The sequence below is a fragment of the Pyrgilauda ruficollis genome, unplaced genomic scaffold (assembly GCF_017590135.1).
Source record: "Pyrgilauda ruficollis isolate IOZ18807 unplaced genomic scaffold, ASM1759013v1 scaffold30, whole genome shotgun sequence".
Taxonomy (NCBI): Eukaryota; Metazoa; Chordata; class Aves; order Passeriformes; family Passeridae; genus Pyrgilauda; species Pyrgilauda ruficollis.
This window is the reverse complement of record NW_024524378.1, coordinates 3549689-3566645: the sequence shown is the minus strand read 5'-3', so window position 1 is coordinate 3566645 and position 16957 is coordinate 3549689. Positions and strand designations below refer to the sequence as shown.

The window sequence follows — 16957 nt, the reverse complement described above, 5'->3', positions numbered from 1 at the left end:
CCTATTTAATGGACACAGTTTGACTTTTGAATGCTAAGTACCTCTTGAAAGTATACACAGTATTTCTGAATTCAGGCTTATTTTAGCATTTCCATGAAAGATACAAGCCTAGCTTTTTCAGTACCTGAATCCATCTTTCTTTTTTTTTGGTAAAAATTACAAAAAAAAAGTATATCTGTTTCTAAAAACCTTTTTATATCTATAATGTGAACTAACCATTGGGAAAGATAGTAAGCTTCAAATGTGCTCCAGTTACATCTCTCCAATTTAAGTTATTTATTTCAAAAATTGGTTTTCTTTTTTGGTAGATCAGGCAATACGGAATAAAATTATGTTTGTTAAAAAATCTGTTCAATGTTAACTCTCAGAATGAGATGCTACCTGCAATATTTGTGAATCATAATTATGTGAGACTCATAAAAAAAAAAAAAAAAAAACCAAAAAAACACAGAATCACAGAATAAACTAGGTTGGAAAAGACTTTTGAGATCAACACAAAAAACCATCATGCAGTGGTGGAAATAGAAGATTCCACTAAGGGAAACACCAGGTACTTTTTCTGAGTAAGATCACTGACACATCCAAATATGAATATTTCATATAAATCATCACACTTTTAAAATCATCTTTTGCTGGCAGTTACCAAAGCCAGCAAAATTTCCCAATGTTTCATTCAGGCAAAGGTCAGTAATGAAATGAATTTCATTCTCTTAAATGTTTTCATTTCTTTTTTGTCACTGTGTCACTGCCTTGATTGTTTGAGGTTTGTTTTGTTTTGTTTTTCCCCTCTTTTACTTTTCCCCCCCCCCAAAAAAGCAGTGAGATTAATATTTTTGCAAAGAAAGATATTTAGGAGATCTTTTAACTTTTTTTTTTTTTTTTTTTTTTTTTTTTTTTTTTTTTACTCATGGGAAACATGTTGGAAGTAAGCTTTTCTGTGTTGTGCAACTTGTGGTTCTCACCTCCTGATGTATTTAATGCACTGTGTGCTCCTCAGCAGAGCATGGGCAGCAGCTTTGAGCTCCCTCTCCACTCATTTACAGCTTGGCCAGCTTGGGCACAGAGCATTCTTCTCTGTGTGTCTGCACATGTTGGTGTGTGGTGTCCTAATTAAGATTTGTTGTCATCCAGGTAGTTCAAATAAAGTTTCATGTGTGGTTTTCACTTTTCCTGTTGTGGTATTTCTATGATTTTAGTGTTCAAGGATGAGACTTCTCTGAACTTGTATGAAGGCAAAAAGGAGAGCAGCTATAGAAAGTATATTTAGGTAATTTTTTAGCTTTTCATAAGATGCATTTAGTTGGCATGACGTTGCCTATCTGAAAATTGTTTTATTATAATTTCATCCCATTTTTTTCATTTTCCATCAGCAAGGCAAAACAGTCTTTGCTTTAATTATTCTTCATTAAGATTTATATCTCTGAGATTAAACTGAGATAAGTTTTAGCAATTCTCAGGTTGTGGTTTTCTAAAGAGGAGCCAGGCTGAGGAATAAAACTCCCTGTTTTCCAGCAAGGAAAAATAGGAAAAATCAACTATACTCCTTGAGTCCTCACTACAGTGCCTGCATGCCTACCCCAGGCACGGGGCACACCATGCTTTTGAGTTAAGAGATGCTGAAGAAGATACATCCTTGACAATGCCTTTGAGAATTTGTTATGAGATGTGTCCCTCTGCTGATAATATCCAGGGACAGATGTCTCTTCCATTCTTCAGATGTATCTCAAATAAGAAATCCAGATGTTAGGCTGGCCTCTTTCTCCATTTTAAAATCCTCACTGGGCTCTTGCTTACGTGGCAAACACTTTGGTCATTCCTTCCTTTGGGGTTTTTCAATTTTGAATATGCAATGCCAGTCACAGGACTCTGAGTTTTGTTTTTCTCATATCATGGGTGCTTTTTATTGCAAGAATATTGAACTGGCAAGGGACCAGCTAAAGGGATCACTGGTGGAACAAGGTGGAGTTTTCTGTAGTTCTGTATGTTATGTTCATGTTTCAATGACTCTTAGTTCTAAAGGTCTCAACCTCATTGTGAAGAGATTATTTAATGAGTCTTCTAAATGTGTTGTATTACTGGAGTGGCCTGGCACCACAAGTGACAGGAAAGTTTCTGTTCTGCCAGTACCCAGCCTGGGTGTGGCTGTCCCCAGGTCAGTCAGTCTGTCTTGAAAAGGAGCATCACTCCTGCCTGAACAATTTGCATATCCTTTTGCTTACCAAATGGTCAAAAAAATTTCTAAAAAATGGTAAAAATGATTAGAATTTATCTAGTTACAAACTTAACTTTAGATGCACAGATCTCCTCATATATTGGTTGTTAAAATTTTCCACTTGACTTTGATTTCAGCAGCGAAGAGATTTCCTGTTGAAATCAGGATAATGAGCCATTGCAGTATGCCAGCTGCCCAGCCATTGTGGACTGTTTTTCTAGGCATTCCAGGAGGATTTTTTTTGGAAAGAAATTTGAATGAGTGTGGGATTTTATAGAGAAAAAAGCTACAGAAAAATATCAGTTCAGAGGTGAAAGTGGTAGCTCACACCCATATAATTAAATTAGTTAATATTTTTTTGCAGTCTGAGTCTAGCCCAGAATTTCTTATCTTGGTTTGGGTACTCCCTGTCTAGGTGAGGCATTTTCTGCCCTTACAGAGGAGATTAAATCTCAGCTGAAGCACAGAAGGGAAACCAGCTTTGTGTGTGCCACTCACTTTGTGTGTGATTTTTTTGTGATTTTGAGAAGTCTGATATTAACTGTCCTTATGTTGTTCTGGATCTCAGATGGTTTAGAGAATTTTTTGGTTTTTCTTTCTCTCTCTTTTCTGTCTCTTTTTTTTTCTGTCCAAAAAGAACTGAAAAGATAAGGACAGTTGCTTTAAATATTCATGTTGAGGCCATTTACACCAGTCTAGTAGGAGCTGGTGACCAATCAGTTCTCTGCACATATCTCAGCTACTGTGTGTTTGGCACTACATCAGCATATCTATTATTGATTTTTAAGATAAGTACTCTGGGGGCACCTAATGTTCCTAGGAGAAAGTATTGCAGAGATCAGTCTTTCCTGTTGGAGTGAACCAGGCTGGATGGGGCTTTGAGCCAACTTGGTCTAGTGGAAGGTGTCCCTGGCCATGGTGGGGATGATGGAACCAAATGAGCTTTAAGGTCCCTTCGAACCCAAACCCTTCTCTCATTCTATGATACAAATCTGCTTGTACAGGCCTTGTTAAGTTACTTAAAGGAAAAAAAAAATACCTAAGAAAGATTGTCAGTGAGGAAGGAATGGAATGGTGACTGCACACCATGGCAGCTGTGCCCCACTGTGCCTGCCTGCAGGAAGCAGGTCTGTCCATCACCAGGAGCTCTCAATGCTAACAAACATTTTCAAATTCTACTGTGCATCCAGTGTAAAGCTGTACAGCAACATACACTGCTGTATTTTCATCTGAGTCATACAACTGCAGGAGAAATGAAATCCTGGGCCTCTAGATCCAGGAAGAATGTAAGAAAGAATTAAAAAGTGCCTAAGAAATAACTATAGTAGCTGTCAGACATAAGTTTCCTTCTTGGAGGCCAAGCATTTGGTATTGGTTTATCCTAAGTAGGTTGGTTCTTCCAATGCAGGGCTGGCCTGGTATTCTACTGCAAATTCCATGGAAGGAGTGAGACAAGTAGTCTGTTTATTTCTTGTCTATTTATAATCTTCTTTTCATATTTTCATGGTGGAAAACAAGTGCATGTAACTTGTTGGTGGCCTTTCTGGTTTCTTCTGCATTAGAACTGGGCCATTCAGGGAGGTAGCTGGAGTAACCAAAATTTGGTGACAGGGGTCTGTCATGGTGCTTGCTAAACACATAAGAATTGCACTTGCTTGAGTAATTGGAACTTGAAAAATATTCATGTGAGACGTCTTATGCTAAACAGTATATTCAATTGGGAAAGGAGGATCTGGTGCTTTTAGCTATCCTGATAAGTCCTTGTTCATAAATTCTACTGAAATTTGTGCTGTATTCTTCATTTTCTCCACTTTTTCTTGCAGTTACATGTTAGTGATTAAAAATACTCACTATGGTGTATGTGGCCCTTCTCAGCTGTGTTAAGGGTGCTGTGTTGATGAAGAGATTTGTCTGAAATGTGTTGCTGAAGGGCACTATTTTGGACTGATAAAGTGCTACTGGACATCTATTACCAGAGCAGTTCCTCTGCTCAAACAGGGCAATTAGTACATAGTTCTGCCTTGGGCTGTTCATCCCGCACCTAGCACTGCTGCCTGTCTGAGGATTTGCTGTCCTGCTGGCAGAGACATGAGTCCAAACAGAGGGTTGTCCACACTGCTGCTTCACAGTTCCATGCATGAGAATATTGTGTGTTACACTGAAGAACTTACACAGTCTGTAACCTAGTTCAGAACTTGGTCTGCCTCCACATTACTCTATAAGCTTTAGCCATTGACAGTTTTGTCAGTGCACACTGCTGTTGCAGATGCTAAATAGCATCGTTGGGGTTTTATTCCATGGCATGAATGATGAAAGCAGTCATGTGCTAAAAGTTCCACAGAACATTTATCTGTTTGAGTTTTGTATGTATATCTTCAGTCATTTCTGTCCTGGGCCCAGAGCCAAGCTCAGTGAAGCCCGTGTGTTTTGTGCTTTCCTGGTGGTTTCACAATTTAATGGAGACCCTCTTGGGAAATCCTTGATACCTGGGGCACTATGTTTATTGTGGCACCTACCTGAGGATTCTAGTAACTCGCTGTACAGTAACTACTCCAGTATTCATACTTCCACTTTTTATTACTGTGACCTCTTTATAAACACTTAGAAGATAAAATAGGCTATACATTCTTAACACAGTGTACATTGGTGTTCACTAAACAACGTATTTCACTATATAGTTCACACTGACATTCATATCATAAATGGGTCTGTTTGAATTACTACTATTGGAATAAGCCACATGTATGTTATTCATTATGTCTATATACTTGCATCATTTAGAAAGTAAAAGTGTATTCTTGTTGGTACAGGAAGATAAGAACTCCTTTGTGCATGCACTTACGTGGTAACTGTGTTCTGGAGTTCTCTTAAAAGCCATTATGATAATGGGTTTTCCTCAGCTTGGCATTTCTCCACTTCTGCTGGATGTCACCAGCCTCACAGCAGAGAGGAAAACTGCTCCCCCCTTCCTCCATCACTGCCTTTTGTCCACATAAAAAGATGTGTAGAAAGCTGCATCCAACAGCAGTGGTGTTTTCCTCCCTAAAAAATACACTTGACTTATTTTTCCCTTACCTATTGCATACACAAATGCTTAATTACAGGAAAATTTTATCAAAGTTTTAAAATTATGTGCTTTTCTATCAGCCAATTTATTGTGAAGATATTCACAATCATTTTTAGCAGGTGACACAAAATACAAAGGTTAGGAATTTTTTTTCTGTGTGGACTGTAGTAACTGGTTTAAATCTCTAAAAAGTAGGTAATAATTTTGTAGAGAAAAAGGAGAAGGTGTTGCATATGAAATGAAAGATGTATTGATTGACTAGACAGGAGTAGTGTTTTCTAAATACAATACTGCCATGGTTTTAAAAAGCATTGTCTAAAATAAATGTTTTAGAAAAGGGAAAGAGACTGAAAAAAACCCCCAAAATTTTTACATGTAGACATATAAAAATTAGAGTGGATTTTTGTGCTTTTTTGTTGCTAGCTTGGGACATATCCTGTTATCCCTCCCAGCCAGGGAGGTGTGGAAGGAATTTTTGAGCACACAAATATTTTGCTCTTTGACCTTGACTTTGAGTATGGGAAAACAGATCATCACTGCAGATTCCATATTTTCATGTCAAAATCAACCAGCAGCTGCACTGAAATAACACTAACATTTACATATTGATATTTTTCCCTCAGTTACTTGTAAAGTAGCTGGCGTTGATTCCATGACCTGCTAAATTTTTATCATGGAAACAGAGTTGTGGTTTCTTCTTTGCAGTATTTTCTCCCTTCTTTATTTGGAAATAGCCAAAAACACAACAAAAGGGATTGTTTTGCTATAACAAGAACTTAAAAGGCACAAAATTTTTTTTTGGTCCTTCATCAGTGAATTAAAAATTGCATGTTGACCCTGTTTGCATTTATTCATTGATCTCCAGCACAGATGCATTTCATCTCATACATCAGATACTGCGTTGTGTGCAAGCTTGTGTTCTAAGGCTTTCCTAATGACTTTTTAATTAGTTGTTATTATTACACAGCTCACAGGCTTCAGCCATGTTGATGTCATCATTTATCTCACCTTTCATGATAAATGACTATGTGAAATAGTCCCAGTTGCTGCTGTGGCTGTCTTGCACTTCTCCTCCCTTCTCCTGGCATGGACTGGCCTTGGTGTCCTGTTTCCATGACCTTCAGCACTGACATATAACACTGCAGTGTTACTGCTTTGTTGTGTTTTGGGGTTTTTAATGCCTTTTTCATATATTCTTGTTTTGTCTTTTTTTTTTTTTTTTTCAGAATCCTCTGGAGCATTACATTCCCCTGTTTGGAGTGCAGACAAGAGTTTGGCATTCTGCTTTTACAGGTACCTTTTTGAATTAAAATGCACCTCTTTTTTTCCCGGGGGTTGATAAAAGCAGAGAAATTCCAGAATGATTTTACTATGTCCTCCTCTGCTGTCTTGGGAGGTATGTTGTGATAATGAGTTTCTCTTCCTCCACCTTTACTAGTCCATTGGGTTGGCAGATTCAATAGTTGCAAGTATATAGTTGAATGCCATTTCAGAAAGATTGAGGCTTTCTCTTCTCTTGCTTGCCTCAGTCACGCAGTTATGTATGTGCTGCAGAATCCTTTTTCGAAGTACTCCAGTAGTTCCAGGCTTTTTCTCACCCTTTATTCCCAACCTGTACTTTGGTTACACTCACTCCATTCAGTAAATTTGTTTTAGCTTTTACAATGGAGACCTCCAGTGCAAGTGAACACTTCTTGCCTTAGTCCTCCAGAGCTTTCTATTTATTTCTGTTACTTACCTGACTTCTTTTTGGAAGTATTCCAGTAGTTCCAGGCTTTTTACCATCCTTTATTCCCAGCCTGTACTTTGGTTACTGTTTTTCCATTCAGTAGATTGTGTTAGCTTTTTGTAACAGAGACCTTCAGTGCAAACAAGTACTGGTATCCTCAGCACTTCAGAGCTTTCTCCTACTTATTTGGTTATTACTAGTGCTTTCCAAATATTGAGTCACACAGAATCAGGGAATGGGTGAGGTTGGAAGGGACCACAGTGGGTCATCTGATCCAACCTCCAAGCTTAAGCAGCATCATCCTAAAGTACATGGTACAGAATTTTGTCCAGACAGTTCTTGAATATCTCCAGTGAGGAAGACTCTACATCCATTCTGACAATCTGTTCCAGTGCTCGGTAAAGAAGTTCTGCTGGTATTCTTCCTCATATTCAGGTAGAACTTGCTGTGGATCAGATTCTGCCTGTTGCCTCTTGTTCAGTTGCTTCGCACCTCTGAGAAGAGCCTGGATCCATCCTCTTGGCACCCTCCCTTCAGATACTGATAGACATTGATGAGGTCCCCTCTCAGTCATTTCTTCTCAAGGCTGAACAGGCACAATTCTCTCAGTCTTTCCTCATGAGAGAGATGCTCCAGTCCCTTAATCATCTTTATTGCCCTTTGCTGGACCTGCTCCAGGAGCTCCATGTCTCTCTGGTGCTGAGGAGCTCAGAACTGACACAGCACTCCAGATGTGGCCTCACCAGGGCTAAGGAGAGGGGCAGAATCGCCTCCCTCAACCTGCTGGCAATGTCCTTCCTAATGCAGCCCAGGACACCTTTGGTCTTCCTGGCCGCCAGGGCACTGCTGGCTCATGGACAGATGTTGTCCACCAGCACCCCCAGGTCCTTCTCTGCAGAGCAGCTTTCCAGCAGGTCAGTGCCCAGCCTGTGCTGGTGCATGCAGTTGTTCCTCCCCAGGTGCAGGACTCTACATTTGCCCTTGTTAAACTTCAGAAGATTCTTCTCTGCCCGTCTCTCCAGACTGTCGAGGTCCCTCTGGAGGCCCACACAGCCCTCTGCGGGATCGACCACTGCTCCCAGCTTGGTGTCATCAGTGAACTTGCTGAGGAGGCATCTGCCCTTTCATCCAAACCACTGATGAACAAGTTAAGCAGTACTGGGCCCAGTATAGGACTCTGGGGGACACCACTAGAGACAGGCCTCTGACTAAACCCTGTGCCACTGATTATGACCTTGGGATCTGCTGTTTAACCTCTTCTAAATCCACCTCATGTCTAGGCATGCAGCCCACATTTCCTGAGTTTGCCTATGAGGATTTTGTGAGAGACAGGGTTAAAAGCCGTATGGAATACTGAAGTCAAGGTAGGCAATATCCAATGCTTTCCCTCCATGCATCCCAGTAGTTGTTTCATCACAGGAGGCAATCAAGTTGGTCAAGCATGATTTGCTTTTAGTGAGGTATTGAACTGATACTAGTGAGGTAATAAACTGGTACTCCTGAGCACCTTATTGTCATCCATGTGGATAGAGATGGCCTCCAGAATGAGCCACTCCATCACCTTTCCAGGGAGGAAGGTGAGGCTGGCTGGCTGGTAGTTCCCTGTATCCCCTTTCCTGCCCATTTTGAAAGCTGGAGTGCTTTTTTCCAGTCCTCAGGCACAAGTCCATCCACAACACTCTGATCTTGATCTCAGGGTCTGAGCAGAAGATGAGCATTAAAGCTTAATATCTTTATTTTTGTCACTAAAGCTCCAAAACAAAAGGTGTCAGGAATAATGGAAAGAGTAGCTTCATCCTTGGTGAGTACTAGTAAACCAGCTGAAACCCATGAGGACAGGAGGGGACAGGAGCTGAACATGTGGCACTTTGTAACAGCGGTTGTAAAATTTTTGAAAGATTAATAGGGTACTTCTGGTATTTCATTGTAGCAAAGAAAAAAGTCAGTAATCAATGTCTGATGTGTCATGTGTCAAATTAGCAACACACTTCACTAATACTTAGTTTTAATTCTGCTCAGTAAAAGGCATTTCATGTTCATCTGTTTCCAATCAGCATATTTGGCTCCACAACATAAATTTGCATTGTGTGGGGTCTTAAATTAACAATTATCACTGCTGTTTTATTTCAAGACAAAATGTTAAGTCTGAGAGTACACATGGCTAATTTAAGGGTAAAAATCTGTTCCCAGAATGTGAAAATCATATCAGAAGCCATTTCTATCAGCTGAGGAATTGGGAACTTGAAATTCCAGATACGTTTCAGACATAGTATGAAATTAAGGCAGCAAAACCATTTTAGCTGTGCCATGGACTGACACCAGGAACATTCTGTGTTAATTTTTGTGATCACAAGTTAACCTACACTAATTTTACAGTCACATTTCATATTTTTACCTCCCTCATGTCGTGCTGCATGGGATTTATTTCTGCCATTTTAGAAATGGGATTCAATGTTTTGTGTTCATACAGATGCCCCAGTAGGTCTGTAGTTTTGCTGGAAATATATTGCTCATTTTGTCAACAGAAAAAATTGGATTTGTGATTTATGATGAAAGCAGCATTCAATCCTGGCTGGGGTGACACAGCCAGCCTTCCCTTCACATTAACTTTCAAAGACTGCCTTGAAACCAGTCCAGATCAGTGATGAGCTGGAGCTGGGACTGAGGAACACCTTCAGTGGAGGGACTCAGTTCCCCAGCAGTGGTGGGGATGGTGTGGTGGCAGAGCAGCTGGGCAGGAGAGGTTACCTTTATGAAGCAGGCATGAGCAGATGAAAAAAGAGACACCATGTGTCCTCATTTGAGGTTTGGCACCTTGGTTTCCATGTCCCATTATTTGTCTGCTTTAGGTATCTTAACTCTGCCATGCAGGGTTAAGTAGTTTCAGTCAACTATTAAAAACTTCACTGATACTCATCTCTTAATGAAGATAAAGCAGTAGTTACGAGATTGACATACCTACATCCAAATTCTGGGTTTGGGATAAATTTCTAATGTTACTTTGGGCAGCCAATATCAATCCTGTATTTAACTTCCAGTTTGAAGATTTACTTTTGTTTACAGAAGAGGGGAGATCTGTTAGTGTGGCTGTGTATCTCATATCTTAGAGGAGAGTGGATATGTAGCAATCTTGGGGTAGTCTGATACTCTCAGGGAGAGCAGGAATGGGGGAGTAGTTTAAGCAGACTTTCTAAGCAATAGTCTATGCACCTGTGAGAACAGGGTGGAGAGCATCCCTAGTTCAGGACTCCCCAGGGACAAAGCCTGTTGTGTATCTGGTCGTGCAATCAGCATGTGAATGGGGTCTGAAGCATTGCCAAAAAGAACAACTGGATTTACTGAGGAGTCTGCAGCAAACCTCAGCACTCATTCAATTGACTGGTCAGTATTTCTGGTTGCTGGATTTACTCCACTATGCATTTTCATCCTGAAGGTGCGTGGTGCTCTGAGCCTGGTATCCCTCTGTGATATGCTCCTGCCAACCACCCCGTGCCAGCTCCTTTGCCCCCAGCATTCTACGCTCAGCAGACAGTGTGCCCCAGGCACAGAGGCTGCAGGACAGAGAAGATGTATGTCTCTCCTGCAAACCAAAAATGGTCTGGGTTAGCAGGAGCTTTGCTTCAGGAGGAGCTTCATTGAGAGCTTCACCTTTCTCCACATTGCCCTTATGCCAGCTCTGTTCCTTCTGCAGGATGTAGGGGCTGCGAGAGAGGAGATGAGGAAGAGAACTTGAGCTGTCTCTGCCTTTTGCCTATAATCCTTCTCTCTCCTTGCAATCTACTCCTTCCCAACTCATTCTTCAGTGCCTCCTTCTCTATTCCCAACACCTTCTCCTCTCTTTGCCGGGTTAATAGCATTTCTCTTCTACCTCTCTGTGTCTTAACATTTCTCACTTTTCTTTTGTCTGTCCCCACACTCACAATTCCAGGTTGTGGGTTTCTTTGTTTGTTCTGTTTGTTTTCTTGGAGTCCCTACACTGCCTTCCTCTCTCCATTTAATTAAATGCAATGGTCATGACTCAATACAGCTTTTGTTTTCTTTAAGATGGTGAGGATTTTATGGTTTCTTAAAATCAGAGGTCAGGAAGAATTTCCAGCATCATCATCATAACTTCACCTAAACCCTCAGATAGGCAAAAACCATTCAAAAGAATCTGGACAGTCTGATTTCTAAAATGAGGCTTTTCAAGAGTATTGTTTTAGCGAAAGGTCATTAAATTAAACAGTAATACAAAGCCCCACTTGGAGTGTCAAATTTGCATATTAAACAAAAGTTTGGATGCTCATTGACAAGTAGCTAGCTGGATGTTCATCTCCAGTTAAATAGGTTGTAAACAGTTTGTGAAGATCTGTGCTGTGCTTATACAGCAACCAAGAAGAAAATATACTCAGTGTATTCCAACAGTAAACATCTCAACAGCTGCAGCCAATGCTGGTATAGTCTGAGGGGTTACACACACAAGTGTGTGACCATGCACAAGTGTAGCACTTGTGTTCAGTTATACAGCTGTAATCATTAATTGCAACATCATCATAACAATAAAGACTTAAATTGCATTGTGTTCCAGTGCCAAAACTGATATGTTTAACCGTCTGCTTGAAGAACTCTGTAATATACAGATACATCTTCAAGACATAATGTTACGCACGCCTTCAGTTTGCTTTCTTGACTTCTAACAGCATGTACCTTTAGACATGAAGTTGGAGAAAAGGGGAATGAATTGTGCTGTGGTATGGGAAAATGTTCTCTTAGCTAGAGAAAAACATAATTTTACCGCTCAAAAATGAAAGAAAATATTCATGGAGTTGCTCTGAACGTTGCAGTGCCCTTGAACACTGCTGTAAGTCATGTATGGTGTGTTTTAGCTGGTTGGGTTTTTTTTACAAATGTAATTTTAAAAAGACTCTATTTGTTTTTACATAGTCAAAACTTTTATAGTGTGTTTATTTAAGAAAAAAAAATATGCAATATTTCATGTGTGTAGAGTTGCAGTGGTGAACTTGTTGAAATGGTTAACTCAGGGCAATTCATTTGTAGACATTCTTTTTAAATAGCCATGCTGACCTTGCTGCAGTAATGTCTCATGTTACAGAAAAGGCTGTTTAATGCAAAGAGTTTTGACAAACAAGACCCCACAGCTAATCAGAAGAGCAGCTCAAAGTCCGCATTTGTCAGAATTAGGCCGCTCTATTGTATCCCCCTGGCTGAACATTATCATTTTTCTAATGGTACTGGTGTTACCATGCTCATTTTTAATTTTGCCTACTGTATTACCTCTTAAAGGTGGTCTTGTAAGTTTTTAATATCAGTAACAGACGTTAATTAGCTTTATTTTAATAATTATTTCTAAAGATTAAATGCTTGTGTTCATGTATAGAATTTATTAAAATGAATTTTCCATGTAACAACCTGTTAAAGTAAGAAAATATTTAAATATAAATAATTAGGTGGCTTTCTGGGTTCTTGCTTTTAAAATCTTGACAAGTATTATAAGAAGTATTCTGTATGCTTAGGCACTGTTTCTTTCAAATATATTTTCACAACATGTAAGGAACTTCAGGAAGGTGTTATTAAGCTTTGTTTTGAAACTTTGAAAATAGGCATTTTCAAAATATTCTTTTACTATGTACATCTCTAAAGGACAGGAAATTTTAAGTATGGTGTCTTTTTCCATTTATAATAGCTCTTTATGGTTTCTGGTTTTTTCACTGCATAAATTGTTGGATTGTTTTTCTTTTCTGGGCTGTATTTGTTTACTTTGGGTTTTCGTGTATTTGAACATTTCTGGAGTTTTGCAGGATGAGTAACTGCAAGGGAGTGTCTAACTGAAGCTGTTTTCATTGTGGGTTTATGGTTATTTCTCACATAAAATCTGTTCATACCTATGATACTATGTTCCTTTAATGTATTTCTCATTGTAAACAGTTTTAGAGAACTGTCATCAATAACTAAGAGTCTAAACATGGCAACTTGATATTTCAGGGCCTCAGGCCTTTTATGACAGTCGGGTAGATTTTTGCCGTTCCCACATGAACAAGCTGGCAGCAGTGTTTATGTACATAAAATCAGAGATTGCTGAACTCTTTTGAGAAATGAGAGATTGGATCAAATCCCCAGTCCCCAAACTGGGGCAAGTTTCTGACCTCCTGAGGAAGAACCAAGTTGATCTTCCTATTTCAGCTGAAATGTCCTACTTGCTAGAAATTATTTAATTGCACTGGAGCAGGGTTAATAACCCAATTTCATTGTCAAGTGCCATATGTGGTCTTTTTTTGCTCTTTTCTTTGTTTAAAGAAAACTTGTAAGTACTTTTTTTTTGTTTGTTTTAAAGTGGAAGCCTTTGAAAGAAAGTGCTGGCAAAGGACGTATCTCTACATACTGAATCACAAAATTGTTAGGGTTGGAAGGCACCTGGAGATCACCTCATCCAACCCACCTGCTAAGGCAGGGTCACCTGGAGCAGGTGACACAGGAAGGTATCCAGATGGCTTTTGAATACCTCCAGAGAGGGAGACTCCACAACTTCCCTGGGCAGCCTGTTCCAGTGCTCTGCCACCCTCAGTGTAAGGAAGTTCTTCTGTTTTTGTTTATGGCCATTGCTTCTTATCCTGTCACTGGCACCACTGGAAAGAGTCTGGCACCCTTGACAGCCACATTTGAGACATTTGTATAATACAAGGTGTAGCCTGGTACTTTGAGTATCTGCCCTGGTAGGCTGCTTCCAGTCTGGACTCCAGATCTAGTGGAGGAAGTGTTTTCTTTGTCATCCTCCCCAGCTCTTGACTGTGTTTTGAGGTCTGGCAGGTACCTGCTGGATGAGACAGTGTGGATGACTAAGGAGAGGAGATCCCTGGTTTTTCTGGAGTTTGGGAATTATCATTAGGTTTAGTTGCTTGCATGTTTTTTAGTAGAAATAAGAACTTCACTTATGCTAGGTGGCATGGGTGCTCAGGGCATGTCCATGGGGCCTCTTTCCCTGAACATGCCTTCTATCCTACATGCTCATGATCATTCCAGATTTTTCACAGCTCCTTTCCATAGAGGTGAAGTAGGAGAGATGGGCAGCCATAGAAGTCATATGGGAGATGGGGAAAGTGTCCAGGTTTTGACTTGGTTTGATATTCAGGATGTAGCTGAGGCTTTGTATGCAGGCAGAAGAGCTCAGAAGTGATTCTCAATGTATTAGTTGAGGGAGAAAAGTACTGGCAGAGGAACACATGCTTTGTGGTGAGATCCAAGCTTAAATATCAGCTACCCAAGATTTTATGAGTACTGCTGTCACTTAAATGGTGAATAGACTGTTTCCCCACAGAATATGCCATTTTAGGTGTGTGTGTTTCAGTGCTCAGCCTGATGTTGTTGTGCAGCAGTAGCTATGAAGGAGATGAACCTACAGAAGTCTTCTGGTCATGGGTCCTTAAGTCTTTGACTACAAGGCTGTGTTCATAGGCACACTGCACATTTAATATAAACATACATTTTGAAAATCTGTGCTTGCACTTTACCCATTTAAATCTGGCTTGATTTGTTGGTATTTCCAAGAGAAAAGTTCTTCTAAGCCAAAGTGGTTTATGTTTTAGGGCTTGCTCCATAGGCCAACTCTAATCCCATAGCTGCACTGCTATGCCGCAGTAGAGTGCTTTAACATTCATACAAGTTTTCAAACATTTAAAGGATTTAGGACTATGTTTAATTTATCCCAGTGTGACAAATTGCTCAGAACTGGCATTTTGAAAATACTGCTATCAAGATGTATGTTCTGTAGGTGAGTTAATAACTATAATTTTTTTGGTGAGGGATGCTGCAGAAGTTACTGAGCAGTTTCCCAGCTGCCTGATTACTGATGAAACTTGTGCTTCTATTGTTGAGGACCAGACTTGGCAGTGTTGTTGGGGGGACCACATAGGTGATGGAGCCTGAGATCCTGCTAGTGAGGTGATGTGTCTGTGGTAATACTAGAAGGAGGGTGTTTTGCAGATGTATCTCCACATTTTTGCAGATAGATTTTGATTTCCTTCTTTGCAAGCGCATATGATTTCTACAGAACTTATTGCCATAAAGATTTTGGTGGCTTAATATATGTCTCACTCTGAAAGTGGGCTTGTTAAGAATTGCCATGGACTTGAGATGGGAACTAAAATGAAAAGCTTTCCATTTAAAACATTTTTGCTAAGCTTCATAATTGAAATTACTTTGTTGTTCTGCCTCCCTCTGTTTTTCCCCTCTTTGCAGCAGTGAACCCCCAATTAACTTTTTTTTCCCTCCACACACACTGGAAGCACTACCACCAGGAAATAAAAAGTGAAAAAGGTGGTTTACCAGGATGCCAAATCTAAACATGGCTGTGAAAGACATCTACCAGGAACAAGAAGATGAGATGCTACCTTTTCCTATCAGTAGAAAAAAGGAAAAGTGTAGTGCAGATAGCACTGCTCCTTCCATCAGAGCAGAGAAGAAGTTACTGCATCTTGCAGAAGTAGGAGAGAAGTAAAAGCTCCCTTTTTCCAGAGAAGAGGGACCAAGCAGGTGGGACTTGGTACAGCAGGGACCTATATCAGGGTTTGATGGACCTCTGAAATGTAACTGAACACCAGAGCCAAGTATCCTGTACTGAAGAAGGGGATTGTGTTGATCTCTAAAAGTGCATAAAAGATCCTAGGAAAACTGTGTAGGCTCAGAAGACCACAGGATAAACTGGGAAATGTGGCCTTGTTGTAAGGAGGAGGCTGTATATTTAAAACATGATGGTTATGGATAAATATAGAATTAAAAGTATAAAAGCAGTTTAGATTTGAAACCATTGACACTGGCTGATGAACAAGCACTAAGAGTGTTTTCTAAAACTTTTTGAAGTGTTTAGAGTATCATTCTCATAAAATGCACACTGAAATAGAAATATTCACATAAGGCTATAAATCCAGTAAAACATTATATTCCTTATAATTTTTTAGACCCTTCTCTGTTTTGTTTATTTTTTTTTAAGTGAGTGACTGAAATTATTGCAAAGAACACAATGCTGTCTAAACAACATAGAGGTCCAAAGAAAACAAAACTGATTTACAAACACAGCTTTTACAAACACAGCCTGTAGTATTGCTCCAAATAATAAGACATTTTATTTTGGTTTGTACTGTCTCATTGGAAGAAAGGGGAATTTCATTTCTGGGCTTTCTTCTGCATCTATGCAGCTTGTTGAAAGAAATCAGAGTTTTTGTCATTGTGAGTTGTCTATAGGGCAGTATTTAACTGAAATTTAACCCAGTATTTAACCCAGAAGCATCAGAGAGTGGATTACTGCTACTGGGTAGGAGATGTAACAGTGATGGATTTCAGAACTAAAAAGAAGGAGAATACTTTCTAAAGGTTTTTCTTTCAAAGAGGCATCTCTATCCAGCTCCCAGTGAGATCTAGGCATACATTACAGGGTTAGTATGTAAGTCATACATTACAGGGTTAGTATGTAAGTACAGCTGCTAGGTTGCTTTCCAGATGTTTATACCTCCACGGATTTCCCAGCAGCTATTTCAGCTTAACAGTGTTAGCATTTCTGGTTATGGCAACATCCTGCTTTAAGCCTCACCATTTTCACTGCACATGGAAAAAGAAAGAATGCTCAGTGGTGACACTGTTGTATTTATGGAGAGTTTTGTCTTAAAAGCCTTTGATGTAAGGCAAAGCAGAATTAGCATAAATATATCAGCCTATATTATGCTCAGCTATGCAAGCTATTGCAAACAGTGCTACTTGTAGTTTGAGTTTTTCTGGTTGGAAGTAACACATCAGCAGTGAAAAGTGACTGCCTTTGCCAAAGTTGGTACCTTCCCACTTGGTGGAAATGTCTCTTGCCTACATAATTCTGCCACTCTTAGTTTCAGGTCACTGTAGTTCACATTATTCATGACCTTTTGAAGGTTTAAATGTATACTTGAACAGATGCATATTGCTCTTA

At 39.7% G+C, this 16957-nt stretch overlaps 1 protein-coding gene across 1 annotated transcript in view; it reads left to right on the top strand.

Moving 5' to 3' along the window:
• The window catches only part of LOC121356827, a 110995-nt gene that overhangs the window by 88944 nt on the left and 5094 nt on the right, over positions 1–16957 (top strand). The window contains exon 5 of the mRNA XM_041473643.1: positions 6506–6572. Within this exon, the coding sequence (XP_041329577.1) occupies positions 6506–6572 (67 nt within the window). The remainder of the gene's footprint in view (positions 1–6505; positions 6573–16957) is intronic.